This window comes from Crocuta crocuta, unplaced genomic scaffold (assembly GCF_008692635.1).
Source record: "Crocuta crocuta isolate KB4526 unplaced genomic scaffold, BGI_CrCroc_1.0 scaffold345, whole genome shotgun sequence".
NCBI lineage: Eukaryota > Metazoa > Chordata > Mammalia > Carnivora > Hyaenidae > Crocuta > Crocuta crocuta.
This window is the reverse complement of record NW_027527574.1, coordinates 831,941-852,303: the sequence shown is the minus strand read 5'-3', so window position 1 is coordinate 852,303 and position 20,363 is coordinate 831,941. Positions and strand designations below refer to the sequence as shown.

Sequence of the window (20,363 nt, the reverse complement as noted above, 5' to 3'; positions counted from 1 at the left end):
ATACAAACATTCAGCTGTTCAAATTATGTTTTTAACTTTTCATTTTTAGATAATTGTGAACTCTCATGTAGTTGTAAGAAATAATATAGAGGGATCTCCCCATTATGCTCTTCACCCAGTTTTGCCCAAGGGTAACATTTTATATAACTATAGTACAATACTGCAACCATGAAACTGACCTCAATATAATCCATTGACCTTATTGAGATCAAACTACTTTAATTTACTTTTTATGAAAATTTTACAAGTACGTGGTAAAAAATTAGTACCAAAGACTTACTATCTTAAGGAATAAAAGACTGAGTTTCCAGTTATCTATTGTTATATAACAAACTACTCCAGTATGTAATGAATTAAGCCAACAATAATTTTATTATATCGCAAGATTTTGTAGATCTGGAATTCAAGCAGGGCTTGGCTGGCTAATTTTTCTGTTCCATGTAGCATTAACTGGGTGTGTTCGGCTGGTGTCTGGTCTCGTCTGGTGCTTTGAAGACAGCTTCATTCACATGTCTGCTGTTTTGGTGGGGGAGCTAGAAGGTTGGGCTCAGCTGGTTACTTCTCTTTTAGTTCAGTCTAAAGGCCTCTCCATGTGGTCTCTCCAGGGAGGTGGTTGGTCTTCTTACACGTTGGCTCAGGGATTCATGAGACCACAGTAGAAGCTTCTAATCCTCTGAAAAACTAGGGCTGGAAATGGCAGAGTGCCAAGTCCACTGGTACATTATTGGTAGGCAGTTATAGGCCAACCCAAATTCCTTCATGGGAAGGGGAAATAGACCCTGCCATGGGAATGCTGTCAAAGAATTTGTGGCCATCTTTAATTTACCATAGCTAATAATGGAAAAAGGAAGCCCCTTGCTTTTGCCTCTCTGGATACCTGTCCCCCATAGGCTACCACTTTCAACTTTTAGATTGTTTTTACTAATATTTAACTTCATCTCTTTGAACAATGTGTTTACACTGTCATTTCCTTGGATTTAACCTAATTGTCATATAGGTTTCATCTCCCAGGAAGATTTTCCTTGACCATCCTGTATTAAAAGTAGCCTCAAGGTAGCCTCCTAGCCATTTTTTTTTCTATTGTATCACCTTGATTTAATTAATATGCCATATACGTATTGAGGCCTAACTATGTGCCATCCAGAATTATTTCAGGCATTGGAGATATTACAAAAGACAAGACAGACCAGGTCCTTTATCTAGTGACAGGGGACATACAATAGACACACTTAAGACAAACTTAAGATTCACTTAAGTTTGATATGTGTTATGCAGAAAACGAAAACAGAATGATATATGATATGGTAGAGTGACTCAGTAATTTACACTGTGTGGTCAGGAAAGGTCTCTCCTAGGAAGTGACATTTAAGTGGAAGTCAAAAGGACAACCTTTTATTTGTTGCATCCTGTGTAGTCTACCAAAGCAAGAGCTTGCAAAATTGTACATTACACAGTGTAATTCCTAGATGAGAGTACTTAAGCATAACCACAGCATTCTCTGGAGCACTGGGACAACCTGGTGGAATGCTGTGTGATCCCACGCATGGTCAGAAGTTATACTGTTATTTTTCCCAAACCAGTTCATGGTTCAGTAGAATATTAAGTTCCCATGACCCTTTTCCATTTTGATTGAAAGAGATTCTGGATGCCAGGTTGATGACAAAAGTGGATGACTGTATCCACTAACCAAGCCCAAGCAGTTGTGCAATTTATAATACAATTGCTGAATATCTGCAGATGACGTAGAATCTGAGAAAGAGGGTCAGTGTGGAGGAAGTAATGAACTCAGGCTCCCTTCTGCTCGATGAATTTGGGGCCCAGGGTAATTTGGAAATGGAGCATTCAGTGGAGGGGGAGGAGATAGAAAACAGCCTACCATTTTATAGATTCTCTATGGACACACAGGGGAAGGGAAGGTAAGCATGTGGGACTGCTTCGGAGCTTAAGCTCCATCAGCTACCCTGACTGATAGATTTGGAACAGTGAGAAAGATTCTTTAATGTGGAGCAGCTATGAGATTGGGAGATGTTTATAAAATAAAGGCTTTAAGGCATAATTATGTAGATAGTATGCATCTCCAGCTTATTGGAAATTTATTTCCCTGATAGTTTCTATAAAACATAAACATATAATGAAATGATTTTGGTTTTTCTTGTGTATTTATTGTATAACTGATGAGTGATTTTATGTGTCAATTTTATTTTCCCTTTTCTGGGCTAAGGAATGTTCAGATATCTGATAAAACATTATTTCTGAGTATGTCTATCAGAGTGTCTGTGGAAGACATTAGCATTTGATTGAGTAAAGAAGATTGCTCTCACCAATGCAGGTGAGCATCACCCCATCCCCTGAGGGCTTGGAAAGAACAAAAAAGTGGAGGAAGGTGAATTTGTCCTCTCTGCTTGAGCTAAGACCTCTATCTTCTGCTCTTGACCATTGGAGTTTTTGGTTCTCAGGTCTTTAGACTCTGACCAGGACTTATGCAATTGGCATCCTGATTCTAGGGTCTTCGGACTTAAACTGGATGATACCATTACTGGCATTCTTGGTTCTCCAGTTTGCAGACAGAAGATTGTGGAACTTTTTGGCTTCTATAATCACATAAGGTAATTCCTGTAGTAAATCTCTTATATTTTACTATATATGTATATTCTATTTGTTCTGTCTCACTGGGAGAACCCATTAACTGTTAATCTGAAGAAGGTTTAACACTATTATCACCAAAATCAAAGATAAATTTTGTTTATTTATGTATATACCTGATTACAGAGCAAGCAACACATGTTCATTATAGAAAAAAATTGTACAGGTATGGTTTTCACTGGCACCTAAAGAGAGCCTGGAGTGTGGATGAGGTTGTTTCTCTCTTTAAAAAACCAAAGCCTTGCCTTTGACCCTGCTGTTTTACCAAGCTGCCATCCTAGTTCTCTGGCATTCTCATTGTCAAACCCAGAAAGAGTGGTCTGTGCTTGCTACCCTACTTGCACTTCCCAATCTCCAGCTGACTAATTTTGTTACCTCTCTCATTGATTCCAGCCTCATTAATGACTGACACCTTCATTTGTCAGACACTTGGGAGAGGCATATTGTCTTAAGGGCAAGTGCAGTACAATCCCGTTAGAAGTGATGCTAGATACAGAGAAAAACTTAGAGCTTGAAATGGAGCTTCTAGAGTGGTCGTGGTAGCACCCAACAGAAAAGCCATGCCCTTTTACAGCCAGTGGGACTGAAGCAGAGAGTGGGGAAGTTTGGATGGCCGATTAGTAGAGAGATTTCATACATCCTAAGAGGCTCCAGATAGAGAAATTAAGAGTAGCTTCAAGGATGAGCCCCGATTCAGTATGCTAAAGAATCTAACATGTTCAATGTCAGAATTTGCCAATCACATTCAGCAGTGAAATACAAATCACATTCAGCTAGCTTTGATCAGGCTCTTCCAGAAATAGTCCTCGAGGCAAGGATTTGTTAAGGTACAGCCCGAGAAGAAGAAACCAGTAAGGGAGCAGAAGCAGCAGGCTGGGGAAAGGGAAGAACCCCTAAGAAAGGTGAGCTTTCAGGTGAAGTTGCAGACTCAGCCCTGTCTCCTGGGGTGCTTGGTGTTTGCCCTCCCTGAGACATAAAAGCTGGACTTTTGTACTCCCACACCAGTAAGTCATTGGCCACAGGGGGTTGCAGGTGAACATAAAATTCCCAGACACTTCCACTTCGCCTTAGAAACTAGAAGGCTCCTGTGTCCAAGGGCAAGCCACCTTTATAAAGTTGTAGGTGCAAATAGGAGCAAAAACACCGATGCTAAGGGCGGGGGAACAGAGCTGGTACAAGAGAGCCAGGAGGATCTGGTGAGGCCTCCAACAGCACCTGTACATCTGCCGAAAGGTATATGTTCCTCCAGTGTGACAGTGCCGTGTAAAGTGGAGCAGTTGCAAGCCACTCAGAGCCCCGAATAAGAATAATGGTTCCACCCAGACCTGGTGGGGACAATCTGGCAGTATGTAAGGATATTAACTTGCAAAACCCCTGTGATCGACCAACAATCCTACTCATCTTTAATGGTCTCAGAGTAGTCACACAGTGTCCATGAAGACTTGCACAGAGAGGTATAATGTAGCCTTGTTTGTGGTAGCAAAAGACTGAATAAATTAAATGTAAGATATACATATAGGTGGATATCTGTCTATATCTATATCTATATACCTATATATCTTATATTTAAAGTCCCATGTATAGAAATTTTCTCCCCTTGAATACACAGATTATTCATTAATTACCGTTTTGTTCTGCAGCGGCTTTAAATATATTATAGATCTATTTCGTATATTATTTTTATAATTTGAAGAACAAAGATTCTTTTTTTTGAAGTTTATTTATTTTGAGAGAGAGAGAGAATGGGGAGGGGCAGAGAGAGAAGGAGAGAGAGAATCCCAAGCAGGCTCTGCGTTGTCAGTATAGAGCCTGACATGGGGCTCGAACTCAAGAAACGTGAGATCATGACCAGAGCTGAAGCCGAGAGTGAGACACTTAAGCGAGTGAGCCACCCAGGCCCCCTGAACAAAAATTCTTTTTAAAGAAAATAATAAAAATGGAAGAATTAACTAAGCTACAGATGTGAAAAGCAGCAGAAATAAGGAATAGCAGGATGTATGGACAATATCTTCAAAGAGGAAAAAAGGAAGCGGTGCAGCTGTTCCCCTTCCTCCTTCTAAGGCCACATGGTTTTTTCCTTTGGGAAGTCACCCTCCCCAGCCCCACTCCCTCTGAGTGAGCCCTGCTTGGCTTAAACTGGTCATCAGGAATCCTTCCCTCCCAACAAGGTCTTGATTGCAAATGCAGAACAGTGCTCCAGGTCTAATTCCATTAGGTTTCATAAACTAGAGAAAAGACTGGACTAAGAAATTAGGTTTTTTTTCCCATTATGCACAGATGTGCGCCTGAAAAGCCTAAAAGGGCACATTATGTTCCCTTCACCTGATCACAGTTAGTTGATTTTCTCATTTGAAGATATATTTTTTTATTTTTAATTTTTTAAATGTTTTATTTATTTCTAGGAGAGAGAGAGAGAGAGACAGCCAGCGTGAGCAGGGGAGGGTCAGAGAGAGAGGGAGTCACAGACTGAAGCAGGCTCCAGGCTTTGAGCTGGCAGTCAGCACAGAGCCCGACGCGGGGCTCAAACCCACGAACCGCGAGATCATGACCTAAGGGAAAGTCGGACGCTTAACCGACTAAGCCACCCCAGGCGCCCCTGAAGATATTTTTAAAAACACAAGAATTTATGTTGGGATGAGCACTGGGTGTTATACGGAAACCAACTTGACAATAAAAAAGAAAAAAAAAGAAAAAGAAAAAAAACACAAGAATTTAACTGCAGTTAATCTCAGTTGTCACACTTTAAGAGAAATAATGAGCTATTGTTCATAGAGAAATGGCTTTATTCTGTAAAAATGTGCGTAAATGGAGTGAGTCAGGGCTGTGCCCTGTAGGTGCCTGGGGCCTGTGATTTGTCTGATCATATGATACTACACAGTCTGGGCAGCGTGCATTGCTGTCTGCCATCCGGGACAAATCTGTCATACAACACCAAATATACAATAGTATCTATCATCATAGAATCAAATTCAAATAAAAGATAATCAGTTCTATGTAGACAAATTAGGAAAGAGGACTGTAGTTTAGGGCCAAAAAGCAAAAATTTGTGGAATACTCTATTCCCTTAGGAGATTCCATGACTCGTTTTATTATATTGAGGCTTGGCGTTGCTATTCTTAATTTATTACCTTCCAGGAAGAAACAAAGGCATCTACTGAATAATATCGATGCGAAAAGTTTAGGAAAGCATTAGATATTAGGACTTCTGGCTTCATCAAATCAAAAGTGAACTATGCTAGTTTGCTTCATGGGGAAAGCCTGGCTTTGCAGTTACAGTGTTATTTTTGGTTCTTGATTATTCCCTGGTTCTAAGAACTGTGGCCTATCTCAAAACAAAAAAGCCAGAGTATCAGTGCTGACCAAATATAGACACTGGTTTGTCTTTGTAAATACTTAGAGGAAAGTATGACAGAAGCTTCTCCAAATGTAAGAATATTTTAAAAAATCCATGCGGGGTTTTCAGTATGAAGACCCCACTGGAATTTCAGAAACAACTGCATATGGTGGGCTTGGGCCCTGATTTAACTTTGCCTTTTTGAGGGGCACCTGGGTAGCTCAGTTGATTGAGTGTCCAACTTTGGCTTAGGTCATGATCTCACAGTTTGTGAGTTTGAGCCCCATGTTGAGCTCTGTTCTGACAGTGCAGAGCCTGGAGCCTATTTTGGATTCTGTGTCTACCTCTCTCTCTCTCTCTCTCTGCCCTCCCTCCCTTGCTCGTGTTCTGTCTCTCTCTCTCAAAAATAAATAAACATTAAAATTTTTTTAACCCTCCCTGTTTGAAGTATGGAGAAAGATCAATAAATAGAGTGCTGTACTAGATTATGTTACAAATAAAGGAATCATAGTATCCAAATTTCAGGCCTGGAGAGGCTGGAGAATACTGGTAGTGCATTTTCTTCACTCTCTACCTATATTGTGTTTAATACTATATTATGGACTAGTAACACTATTAAAAATAATGATAGAGGAAATAGATTAGTGAAAGATTAATATTTGTCTTGGCGATTTCCTAGACTTAATCTCCCATTTGTTTCATTACCTTAATAATTTTAAAGGGACAGATATTAGGTTTATTTTTGAATGGAAAATAACATGTATTTACAGCTTTAAAAGCTCATAATGTCGAGACAATAGTATATTGCTTTTTATTATGCCATTCTCCTAGCAGTGACATATTTTTGCATTAAGAAAAGAATCATAGAAGCAAAAACCTTTTTGTTGTGTTCGCTAATGTCACCAGTTGAAGTTTAAAGAATCTTGACTACTTTGTCTTTGTGCCTTTACCAGCTCCTATGCTGACATCTATGAGTCACCACTAAGAACTTCAGTGCATTTATTTATTTATACATCTGGTTTTGTATTCCCAGCAACTCGCACAGTGTAATAATGGAGGGTGTTCACTATATCTGTATTGGGTGAAAAGATAAATCAAGAAGGAGAAGGAAGGAGGGAAGAAAAGGTAGAGCAGAGGGGATTTTTAGGGCAGTGAAGCTACTATATGGTCGATAACTGTCACGACACATTTATTAAAACCCATAGAATGTACGACACAGTGAACCCCTATGTAAACTATGCACTTCAGTTAATACTCTTGTGTCAATATTGGCTCATCAAGTATACCACACTGACACAAGAGGGAAATAATAGAGTTGTGTGCAGGCATGAAGGAAAAGAGGGCATGTGGGAATTCTCTGTACTTTCCCATCAATTTTTCCATAAACCTAAAACTCTAAAAAACATAAAGTCTCTTAATTTAAACAAGAAGAGATAAATAAATCAAGATAACTTAGATGAGATGTTCTTAGAATGTATGGATTGTAAGCAACAAAACACTCAATTTAATTAGCATAGGCACAAAAGTAAATATATTAGTTTGTCTACTCAAACCATGAGAAAGCATCAGGGAAAACTGGAACCAGGAGCTTATATGCTCTTTTTCATCTTTGTAACACTGTAGGTTGACTTTCCTCACAATGCCCAAACCATGGTGGCCAGCAGCTCCCAGGGTCATGTCCAACCAGCTGTGCCACAGTGGGAAGGGGCTCTTTCCTACTTCAGTTGTTACTGGGAAACTCCCCAGGGGATAGCGGTCAGCTTAGCTTGGAAATATGAACGCCTTTAGACTATTTAGCCTGTTGAGAGATAGGCTCCAATTAGAGGATAGTGTTTAAAGGCTGGAAATGTAGAAGCACTGATGGCAGGCATTATAGAAGCATGATAGAAGTCTATTGTAGTTATCCTGGCAAAAGGCATTGGTGGCTCAGAAAAGGGAAGTAGAGGCAGAGAGAGAAAAGTAGTCAAATTCTGACTTCAGGATGTATTGAGGCACTGAATATAAGATAGGAGAGAAAGAATGGACAATGACTTCAAGTGTTTATCCTGACAGCTCCAAGAATGATGGAGTCTTTAAATGAGCTGTGTCGGTTAATATGTGTCAACTAGGCTAAGAGACACCCAGTAAGATATTACTTCTGTGTGTACCTGTGAGGGTATTTCCAGAAGAGCTTAGCATTTGAATCAGGAGGCTGAGTAAAGCAAATCTGCTTTCATCAGTGTGAGCCAGCATCATCCATCTGCCAAAGGCCCAGAAAGAACAAAAAGGCAGAGGAATGGTGAATTCTCTCCATCTTTTCTTGATGAGGGACATTCATCTTCTCTTGCATTTGGACTTTGGTGCTCCTGGTTTCTTGACCTTTGGACTCTGGAAGTTATACTCCTGCTCCCCTGTTTTTTTCAGGCCTTTGGACTTGAACTGAATTTTATCACTGGCTTTCCTGGTTCTACAGTTTGTACAGTTTGTAGATGGCAGATCATGGTTTATTTTAGCCTCTATAATCACATGGAGCCAGTTCCCATAATAAATTTCCTTTTTTATCTATCGTCTATCTATCTGTCTATCTATCTGTCTATCTATCTATCTGTCTGTCTGTCTGTCTGTCTATCTATCTGTCTATCTATCCATCCATCCATCCATCCATCCATCCATCCATCCATCCATCCTTCCTTCCTTCCTTCCTTCCTGTTAGTTCTGTTTCTCTGGAGAACCTGACTAATACATAAGCAGAGGAATATGATGGCAGCACAGGTTAGAGGGATATCAGGAGCGTAGTTTTAGATATGGTACATCTGTTAGCCATTCAGTTGGAGATGTTAAATAAGCAATTGGGTACACATGAGTATCTTCCGCCAGGTGTCCACCTGACACACTGTTTATTGTCCAACTCCCTCCTCTAGAATGCAGGCTCCATGAGAGCAGGAACTCTGCCTGTTTTGTTTACTGCTATGTCCCCCAAACCTAGAAGAATGCCTGGTGCATAGTAGATGCTTAATAAAACTTACTGAAAAGGTGAATGAAGGAAGGAATGAAAGAGTTAAGTGTTCAGTACAACAAAGTAGGTTGAGAATAGGAAGTACCTGTTTGAGAGTAAAATTGCTTCCCTGGCTACTACTAGGGAGACATTTGCAATAGGCATCACATAATCAACATTTTCTATGTAAAAATGAAGAGACACTTGCAAGTCTTATGTAAACTTTTATTTTATACTTATGGGCCACTGCCAATGCAGGGGCCTTGGCTTCTGGCTCATTTCTACAGATCTACTTGGAAATATGTGGTAAAGGTAGAAATTGGAACTATTCCTATTAGTAAACCATGGTTACTTACTGGTCCATAAATAAAATGCACATTGAAGCCTGTTTTATTCAGAAATCTATGACTCTATGAACTTATTAAATGCATTTCTCATATGCAAGAGACAAAATATCCCAAAAGACAATTGTCTAAACAAAATGATGTGAAGTATGGCTTATATCGTAGGTATATATATCACTGTATGTGATGTACCAGTAGAGTAACGGAATTTGACTTCTCACATGTAAAGGAGGCCTGGAATTGCATCAGCTGGAACCTGATATCATTTTATACATGACTATGCTAAAATATAGCCCAACAAATCGGGTTAGGTAATTTATCATCAGCAATCTGTCTGGTGAAGTCTGATAGAAACATCAGGCCTCTTGTCAGTCTCATAAGCACGTTGAGCTGAGGAACCAGGACAATATACTACTTCAAAATTGAATGACTTTTGCTCTAGCACAGGAAAAAGTATAACCCCAAATACTGTTTTATCAAACCTGCTAACCAACCAACCAACCAACCAACCAACCAGTTAAACAAACCTTATTGTCAACCCATGGCACGTCCTCTTTTATGCTGCTTCCCGCATTCCATTTGTGATGGCAACATGGTCACAAGAATTATGAACACAGATATATTAAAACTGACTAAGGCCATTTGTCATGATGAACAACCACTAGATTCCACTTACTCAGAGTGTGTGCTGTAGTACAACGACAGGGCATTATTACTAGATTTAAGTCCATACATACCATCACACACATGCATATATCACACACACAAGTACATTCCATAAAGACAATCACAGAAAAATTGGCTAAAAGAAAATGTACAGTTGTTTATATATATTTATATACACACAGTAAAAGGTTTTCTGCCGTACTCACAGTCTGTAAACATCTTGGAAAATGCCCAGCAAAAGTCACTGTGGGCCCTTTGAAATGGCGACCATGTGAGGAGTGGGGGTGGGGTAGGTGTTTCAATTCATACTGGAAACCCAGGGAAGTGAAGAACCAGAAGTTCATGGTTGCATTTGGGGGTAATTATATTTCACTGACATGATAAACTCAGCTGGCCACTTCGAAATTGTTTCTCATATGGAAAAGGGAATGACCAAAATAGTCTTACTGCCAGTTAACATTTTAAGAGAAATCAAGAGGATATGAGGTGATATGTATAATGTATATAGATATGTGTCTACATATATATGTATACATATATATACACATGCATACACATAGATGTTACTAAGACCAAAAAAACAAAGTCTCAGTAAAATTTCCAAATCTTCTAAAAAGATTCACGCTTTTTTCTACTAAGTGTGCTTTAGACTTTAACACATTCCACTGAAAGTCTTGGGTATAGTTGAATGATATGTACATTTACATTTTGGTGGTACATGATATTGATTTTACATAAGATATCTACATTTAAAAAAGATTGGGCTTACAAAAAATAGAATTATTTGATTCAAGCATTATTTTAAAATTTAACACAACAATATGCTCCAGATCTCCTATAAAGAAACACCATTAAAAAAAGAAAATATAGGTTCTTAACAATTCTTTGAATAGCAGCTATTAAACTGCCACATGTGGATATCAGTCTGTGCTTTATGTGGCTATATTTGTTGCAGCTTGAGAATCGGTGTTTTAAAAATAAAAAAGTGACATAAAAAACATTAACCTAATTGCTCACGTTACCGTGTTTGACCAATTAAAAAAAAAGAAAACCTTGTCAAGATCGAAAAATTTTCACGGTGACCAGTTCTCATTGAACATTCCACAGAACTGCCATGGAAGCTGTTAAGTACTCAGAGACTCTGTTTTCATGCAAAAGTAGTAAATATCCTACTGGTTTAATTGAACAGTCTCCTTTCTGCTTGCTAACTCCCACCATTTTTTAGTGCTGAATATACCATGCAGAATATGTAAATTAGATAAATTAAAGAAGTAAGATTCATTGAATTTGTGACTATAAACCAGTCCACCCTCCAATGTTTTGGAAAGCATTTTTCTGGGCTTGGGGTTGCATCATGGGAGAAGGATTGGAGAAAAGATTCCTGGAAACACAGTTGCTGTGTGATTTTTTTCCTCTTCAATAGACTTTGAAGGAATATTGATTAATGTTTCTTAAGATGTTTAGTTAATACTGTCCTTATGGCTGCTCCTCTCTGTGTTGTGGTTGTTTTGTTCGTGGTTCTTCCATTGTATGCTTGTTCCATTCATGGGGACCGAGGTCATCAGACTCTTGGACTGGTAACAGCAGCAGCAGAGGCAAGACTGGGAGATGGAAGAGATTCTAAATAACATGAGCCTACCAACCCATTCCCAGAAGAACACAGAGGCCTTGGCTTCCTACCAGCAAGGGGGAAATGTCCATACAAATCTGAGGACAGAATGTGAGCCTGAACAATAATCTAGAGTACAGAGCCTATAATCTCTAGGTAGAAGTTAAACTGTCCATTCTATGCAGAGAAATAGATCCCTTGTTTCTTGTTTTAATTTATTCACTAAGTCAGAAAGGAAGGGAACGCAGCATTGGCCTGAGGGAGATGTTCTATGACTTGGAGTAGGCATGGATGGAGAAGGGTCCAGAGGGGCCTGACATTTCTGCAGTGTGCAACACCTGCGTGGCTCTCTGCATCTGATGTTCATAATAACCTTAGGTGGTAGGTGCTATTTTCCTCATTTTATTAATGAGAACAGGGAGGTTTAGAGGAGAAATAGGCAGAACTGGAACTAGAACCCAGGACTCTAGATTTCTCCTGCATATACCAACTTTTTATTAAGATTAGTCAAAAGACATGTTTAATTTCTGCGAGTCTGTACATTGATTTTTCCTTTCCCTCTAATTAATATGTAAATTAATCAAAATGATGTTAACTCCAGATTATATATTATTATGACCAGGATTTTAGTCAATCCTTTTTTGGGCAGAATCTTTCTTATGGCATTTCATGACTTGTAAACATTATCAAGTAGACTTCAAAAAGGTGTCGGCTAGAACTTCCATACCAAGATTCATCTGTTTGTATGATTCTTTGGTAAATATATGTTTGTCTCCTTCTAGATGGTAAATTCCATGAGGGTAGTCATTGTGTTTTTCCTTTCTTCTCTATCTGTAATAATAATAAACTCATACTAACAGCTTATTATCTCATGTGCTTAATATATATTAACCCATTGAATCCTACCTATGAGATAGATAATCCGTAAAATCAGATGATCAAACTGAGGAGGCAGGAGGGGTACCACCTGGACCTGGGTCAGACAGTTAGCAACTACAGAACTGTGATGTAAATCAAGATTGTTTGCTTCCAGATTCTGCACCCTTGACCTCTACACTACTCTTCCAAATATGTGCCATAAAATGAAGTTAAACATCCTGGCCAAAGATAACAAAATGCAGTTAGAATTAACTCTATGCTAAGTCATCTCAAGAACTGGAGAAATGACACCTCGGTATGAAGTACATGGAGCTTCTGGAGGATGTGGGTTGGCTTAGCTGCAAGGAAATTTGACGAACATCAGGAAACAGACTTCTAATGAAATTACATTAGTTCAGATATCCAGGGCAATAAGCATTTACTTTCCTTGAAGAGGCTATTATTAAATATACTATTAAGCAGTATTTAGGAAGATTGTTTTTATCAACAAATTTATGTTTTGTTGGAGACTGTGGTTAAAGTCTAAGATAATGAAAAAGCATGAATAGGTTTTATGTATTCTATGCAGCCTGGAGCTCACATTTGAGCACTCCTTTAAAAAATTTTTTTTAAGTTTATTTATTTGAGAGAGAGAGAGAGCAAGCATGAGAAAGAGCAGGAGAGGGGCAGAGAGACAGGGAGAGAGAGAGAATCCCAAGCAGGTTCTGCACTGCCAGTACAGAGCCTGACTCAGAGCTCAATCCCACGAACTATGAAATCATGACCTGAGCCAAAATCAGGAGCCAGATGCTTAATTGAATGAGCCACTCAGGGACCCCTTGAGCATTTCTTTTTAAAGTTGTGTACTTAAAAAAAAATTTTTTTTAATGTTTATTATAATGTTTGAGAGAGAGACAAAGAGACAGAGAGCAAGCAGGGGAGGGGCAGAGAGAGAGGGAGACACAGAATGGGAAACAGGCTCTAAGCTCTGAGCTGTCAGCACACAGCCCGATGCAGGCCTCGAACTCACTGTAAGATCATGACCTGAGCTGAAGTCAGCTGATTAACTGACTGAGCCACCCAGGTGCCCCTTGAGCATTTCTTTTGAAAGCAGCATACTAAATTAGCAAGTTATTAAGTTAGTCTTTTTTTATTTGAACCTCTGAATATTTTGTTGTCTGAACAGATCTTGCTTTTCTGACAATTTTTCTGACAATATTGCTTTATGTTGACAATTTGACCCTCTTTCTGGGTAACAGAGTATGATTTTCACTTCTCCACTGGAATCAGCCATGCTTGTTGGCTACTTAATATGCCTACTTGGTTGTCCTTAAAAAATACTTGCAAAACATTCTTACCTGGAAACAATTTTTAAATTTCTTGCTTACGAAGTATAGAGCTATTGGATTTATACACGAATTCATGGTTGCCAAGTTAATACCAATGTAATCCATGAGCAGCAAGAAACTAGAACAAAAGAAAATAGAGTAGAATAATTAGAAGATAATGTTTTTAAATCTGCTAACTAGCATTTATCCCTAGGATAAGCATTTTTCTTGCCCAGGGGCCATTTCTTATAGGTGGCAGTCAGAGTTTTTTTAAGTGCTTGTTTAAATGGCAGTTTCTGTTCTGCAGAACATTTACAGATATACCTGCCATTTGGTGAGCTCAAACCATTATGCACAGCCTCAGGAGGGGAGCCACAAAATTACAGATATGGCTTGCACAAATTTGGGGATCAGTCATGGGCTAGGTCAGCTCAAGAAAAATAATCAACTTGGCAGTTTTAATTTTCATGGCTAATGCGACTATAGACTAGGTGGTTTTGTAAAACTATTAAAGTGCACAAATCAGGGAAACTCCAACTTCCTAATGAGTACACAGGATCATACCTAAGTAATTCACATCGGTTCTTGTCCATCTCATCATACACGGTTTTCTTCAAAATACGGCTTAAGTGAAGAGGGAACCAGCAAAGAGCAAAAATTACCACCAAGCAGAAAACTGTTTTTGCCACTTCTCGACGCTAAAGGAAAGTGAAGAGAAAAAATTACAATAAGTTTAGTGTTTTTCTACCAGAGGAAAGAACTATACAAAGGAAGTTGGAGATAGCAAAGAAAGAATTACTTAATAAAGAGCCAGAAAGCATGCCTCACAATGCCTCCATCTCTTCTGGATTTGGAGTCCAACTTTCTAATCAAGGAATTGCTAATGATTCTTTTGGGCGGCTGCCAGGAAGGATGGTGGCCTCAAGCTGGTTATTAGGGTCAGGATAGAAGTTCCATGTCAGGGAAACGGGAAGTAGCTGGAGCTGAGCCAACACTGTGGCTGTGTGTGTGTGTGTGTGTGTGTGAGAGAGAGAGAGAGAGAGAGAGATTATCTGGGGGAGAGGGTGAGCTAAAAGCCTCAATAATGGGTAGCTAGCATTAATGACAGCATGGCTCAAAGTGACTGCAATGGCTCAAAATGACAGTCATTCAAAGTGACTGAACCTAGCCTAATAAAGAATGGACAAATCTATGAAGATATTTGGAAAACAGAAGTAGGAAAGAGAGAAAAAGCCAACAGCAGCGTGTTTTCCCTATTTCTTGCTATTGAGGAAAGCTAGCACTGCGAGGTTTTTGCTCTAAAATTCTTTTATTAATGACATATAGCTTCCAAAGACATCTTGTTTGCAAACAGAGGGATGAGGGTAAAAGATTATCAGCAATGATGATTAGAACAAGTGGGACATGTTGACCCTGGACTGACTTCAATTTGAAGGTTTACATACTTGTGAGTTTGTGTTGGACTAGAAAATCATAGGTTAGGAATTATCTGCAACGGTCATTTGTGTACGTTATGCTTCAGTATTAAAATGCATGCATTTGAAAGGCTAACTAGGAACATAAAATGCAACTTGTCTGTAACTGGGATCAGTTAATGTCAAAATAAAATTGATTGAAAACAGGATTTGGAAGGGTAACGCTGGTTCAACCCAAAGCATATAGCATTAAGTATGGGAAGCCTACTATAAACCCACATGATTAATAGAGCCATTTAAGAAGATTTCAAGGCAGTTGTCACAAATTGCTGCTCTAGCCCAAAGGACTGGAGTTCTTTAATCTTTCAGAGTTATTGGGTGGGATAGCTGGGATATGGCTTCGTAGAACATATAAGCTGAGCAATCATTGAGAAAATAAAGAGTTTCAGTATGTAGGAATAGGGAATTATTTTAAAGGGTCCTTTGGTGTACAGAGGAAGACAGTGTGACCAGAAAAAGAAAAATGGAGGGTGCTGGGTACTGGGGGAAAGGTTATCTCCCTTGAGCACATCCTCAAAGAGGATGATCATTCAAAAGGTAATATATTGTATGGCGGTCTGATATTTGCTTAACCAGTATCTATTCTCCTGTTTTCCTTACTATCAGTCAGAGCCTTGATTTTATTAGGCCAGTAGGTGAGCCTGGGCTAATCATCTGCATGCCCCCTGACACAGTTGGACCACTGAGATCAAGTAGAAATCATTGCAAGAGGTTTCTGGAAAAGCTACTTAAAAGTGGAGGGTACTCTTCTGATGCACACACACTAATGTGATCTATATTCTTTCCCTTTTTGCTGCCTGGAAATCCAATATACGGGTAGAGCTGTAGCTACTGTCTTCCAATAATAAAAGGAAAGTCCACAAAACAGCAGACCCCTGGCTTCTGAGTCCCTTAAGCACTGAACAGTGATATCTGAATTTTTGTTTTTGTTTATTTTTTGTTTGTTTGTTTTTGCTGTGGGAGAAAGAAGAAACCTCCACTTTTTTCGCTCAATGTTATTTTGGGTTTTCTGCTACCAGCTTCCAAATACAATCTCTAACTGATAAAAGATGTTGAAGGAATAATAGAAATTCGAGAAAGCCATGCAGGCAGCAAGACCAAGAGCTATAAAGGATACCAGTCAAAAGGCGGCAGGGCCTTTCACTGTGAGCTAGCTCCCCACCGCCCCCATGGAAAGCCTTCCAGCCTGGCTTGCTCTCCTGCTGTTGAAATCTGCTACAGCTTTGGGTGTGACACAAGGCAATGACCACTGTATGGGGACCAAGTTTCACTTTTAATTTCCACTTGGATGAGCCAATCTTTTAATGACCCTTATAAGGATGTCTGTCCTGCCTATATCACGGGGTGCTTGGGAAAAATCAAATAAGGAAATGACATGCTCTTTGGAAACTTAAAAAATGCCATGTAAATGTGAAGTAGCATCCTATTATTATTGTGACCAATCCCTATTCAGTTATTTTCGGAGCAGGCACCATTCATAGCTTAAACAGACTCAATCATGGTGCTAATGAAAAATTCAACCTTGAAAAGCACTATGGGTTCTTTGTTTGTTTTTGCTTTTTTTACAAATCTATTCTAATTAATTACCTCTACTGCAGGAGTGAGACACAATAATTGCTTGATATAGCTCACATCTGGAGCACTTGAAACATTCGCGCCTGACAAAATCATACTAAATTTTCTCAATATAATTTTTCCATTAAATTTTAATAAAAGATAATGATTTTTAAGGCATGTAAGGATTTTACAAAGTACATGTATGCACCTAATGCCTTTCATTTCTGTAACAATATTGATTCATATACAATTATGCCTGATTTATAGATAAGAAGCTGAAGCCTCAGAAAAATCAGTACAGTAGTTGAGAAGAGTTGCTGATGAAGAATGTTGCTTGTGTATGGTCATTGTATAGAGCAGATTTACAGGCTCCATCAACAACTCATTAACTTTTGGTGCAGTTGGGTGTTCTTATCCACTTCTCTGCTGAGACTGAGAATTTACCTGTACTCCTAGTTTTACTCTTTGAATTAATATATATCAAACATTTTCTGGGTACTTACTATGAGTTGGGCTCTGTTAGACACCATACATGCATTAGGTAATCTCCTTAATGGATTACTATATACATTTTATTTAATTTTTTTTAAGTAGGCTCCATGTCCAGTGTGGAGCCCAACATGGGGGTTGAACTCACAACCCTGAAATCAAGACCTGAGCCAAGATCAAGAGTCAGATGCTTAATCGACTGAGCCATCCAGGCACCCCAATTTAGTTTTTTAAAACTTAAAATTGAATCAATACTTGTACAGAAAGGTGCTGATATTATTATATACATTTTATGAAGAACTAGGAATTCAGAGACATTAAGCAATTTGCCCAACAACACAGGAGACAGCCAGTCTAAGTGTAAAGGTTTGCCCTCTAAAGCCCATGGCTTCACCTGTTCTGTTTGCTGCCTGGCAGTGAGGTGGGAGGGCAGGTGGGGGGAGGGAGGGAACCAACAGCAGCCTCCTACTGACATGTACAAATTTTGGGGCTGTCCAAAACCTGACCTCATGTTATGTACTCAATCCCATTTCCTATCCTGAGTCTTACCTTAGATGGTTTTCTAGTGAGGTTCATCTCTTTTTCCCACTCCCCAAATGTGTGGTGCCTGCGCCGTGTTCTAACTAGACTCCTGTCCTCCCACTTGGAATGCCCTCTGTCTTCTTCTTCCCCATCACACTTATTTATCCTTTATGAACAGTTCAATCTCCCTCATCCATGACAAGTGTCTCTGTGACTCTGTCTTTATATCTTCCTTGACTTTATACAGCAGAGGCTTCTTTTACCATACCTGGTGATTCTATTTTCTAATTGTTTCATGTTTGTATTTTATTTCCACACCAAGACTGCGAAGCTGGCAAGGGGAGAAAGTCATATGCTTCTTTGTGTCCTGGCACAGTTCCAAGCCCAGTTCAATTCACAGACACACAAACACACATGTTCAATATACTCTTGGCAAACTAAATGAATAGATCCTATCTATTTGTCCCTGCCTCCAGAGGCATCTGTTTTACGGGCAGGCTCTCTTTTCACAAAAGAAATTCCTAATACTGGGGCGCCTGGGTGGCTCAGTTGGTTAAGAATCTGACTTCAGCTCAGGTCATGATCTTGTGGTTTGTGAGTTTGAGCCCCACATCAGACTGTGTGCTGACAGCTCAGACCCTGGAGCCTGCTTCAGGATTCTGTCTCCCTCTCTCCTCCCTGATTTGTGCCGCTGTCTTTCATGTGCTCTCTCTCAAAAATAAAAATAAAACATTAAAAAAAAGAAATTCCTAATACTATAACTATAAAGAAAACAGTTATAAGACACTATTTTTATTTTTAGGAAACCAGGCTAAGTGTGCTAAATATAGTATTTATAGGCCTTCTATTGTCTAGGACAAATAAGTCTTAGCCAAATTTTCATGATCTCTTTAGGTTTACCTGTTTAAGGTGTTCACTGAGGGCAATTCTCAAGCTGCCATTCCTTCTGTTTAACATCTCACAGGTCATGAGGGTATAGAAGATTGCAGTGCACACCAAGGGCATGCAGAAATAGAACCCGAAGAGCCACCAGTCTTTCACATCTTGGTAAAACTGTAGGGTGAAGAAAAGGAGAGAACAGGAGGGGCATTACAGTCTAAATTTACTGGGCAGTGCCTCTGGTAGCTTCAAAACCTTCGTGCTTGTAGATATGTTTCTATATTCATGCTTGTAGTAAAGGGCTTGAGGATGGTGCTCAAAACTCAATGAAACTGGAAAATCCAAAAATGATCCTGGCTTTCTAGTAGCACATAAAGAAACTGCACAGAAAGAAAATAAATTATCCTGACAAAGATACTTTTTATAAACTGAAGTTGGTTTTAATTACCCAGTGGGAGAGCCCAACTCAAGAAGAATTCCCTCCCAAAGCTCATAAAACATGATTTTGATATATATGGAATATGTATTTATCTTTTCTATTGATGAGCCTCAAAATTTTGAGTGCCAAGTCTACTTTTGACTCTTGTGGTTAAAGTGTACTTAATGTGAGTTTCTTGCTTGGGTAATGGCGAAGGTTATGAATGGCTTATCTGTGTAGCTCTGGTTACTGGGAGTTAACCCTTTGCCTGGAATGCTTGCTATGTGACCTTGCAGCCAGCCAGTTTGAGCCATCAATACCCATGCCCTTTCTCAAGCTCTTAATACTTATCACCTGGAAACTATTGAGGCAGAGTATCTTATCTGAAGGCATATTTAGCATTATCTCCCTGCCGGCAGGATTTGTAAATACTAGGATTATTCGGTTTTATGTCTTTTTCAAGGAGAAAATTTAGTACCCTACAAAAATGGAAATTAGAAAATTATATCTGCACTCTTCCTCCCACTAAATTAATCACTGACTTAGGAAGAAATGTTTTTCCTTATGCTCTTTCTCCAGATTGTTTATTTACGAAGGATAATGCAGCCTCCTGTATTATCTCAGTTCCCACAGTAAAAAATAATCATGCTACTCTGTGAAAAACCGGACAGTTGCTGAATATAGAAAGAGGCCCAGTAGGCTACATTTATAACATGTCTATTAAAATAATCTATAAATGGTTCCTGAGGAAAAAAAGTTCTGGGCAGAGGTTCTTAACCATTTTTATGCTTTAGAAGTCTGGTGAAGACTATAATCCTTTCTGAGGATAATACTTTTATATGCATAAAATAAATAGATTATAGTGGTAATCAAGTACATTGAAACAGCTATCAAAATATTAAAAGCAAAATTCTTATCTAGGTGTTTATTAACAAATTAAATGAAAATCGAATGGTGGCTCTAATAACCATCAGAAGTTGAAATAATGATGGGCAGAAATGATATTTCAAGATTATCCAAATGTTAATTGTATGAAAATGTCTATTATTTCTATTAGTGGATATGTAATGATTCTGGTAAATATGATTGTGGATTGTTGCCTACATTCATAATAGAAGGAAATGATAAATATCAGTTAGAAGTTAGTGAAAATCAATATGTAATTTCTTTTCCATTCAGGTTCACAGACCCTTGAATTCTATCCTAAGGTTAGTGCAACCTACCAAGGGACTTGGTTTATTCAGATCTGTTTATACAAGTATTTCCC

At 38.9% G+C, this 20,363-nt stretch overlaps 1 protein-coding gene and 1 long non-coding RNA gene across 2 annotated transcripts in view; one reads left to right on the top strand and one right to left on the bottom strand.

The window, feature by feature from the left end:
* The window catches only part of LOC144236998 (uncharacterized), a 97,843-nt gene that overhangs the window by 71,831 nt on the left and 5,649 nt on the right, over positions 1 to 20,363 (top strand). The window contains exon 5 of the long non-coding RNA XR_013336728.1: positions 20,276 to 20,304. This is a non-coding gene — a long non-coding RNA (uncharacterized LOC144236998). The remainder of the gene's footprint in view (positions 1 to 20,275; positions 20,305 to 20,363) is intronic.
* Positions 9,163 to 20,363, bottom strand: part of EDNRA (endothelin receptor type A) — a 58,123-nt gene continuing 46,922 nt past the window's right edge. Inside the window, exons 5-8 of the mRNA XM_077770650.1 lie at positions 18,700 to 18,852; positions 14,321 to 14,454; positions 13,787 to 13,895; positions 9,163 to 11,562 (exon numbers count right to left, since the gene is read on the bottom strand). Of these exons, the coding sequence (XP_077626776.1) occupies positions 11,422 to 11,562; positions 13,787 to 13,895; positions 14,321 to 14,454; positions 18,700 to 18,852 (537 nt within the window). The 3' untranslated portion in view covers positions 9,163 to 11,421. The remainder of the gene's footprint in view (positions 11,563 to 13,786; positions 13,896 to 14,320; positions 14,455 to 18,699; positions 18,853 to 20,363) is intronic.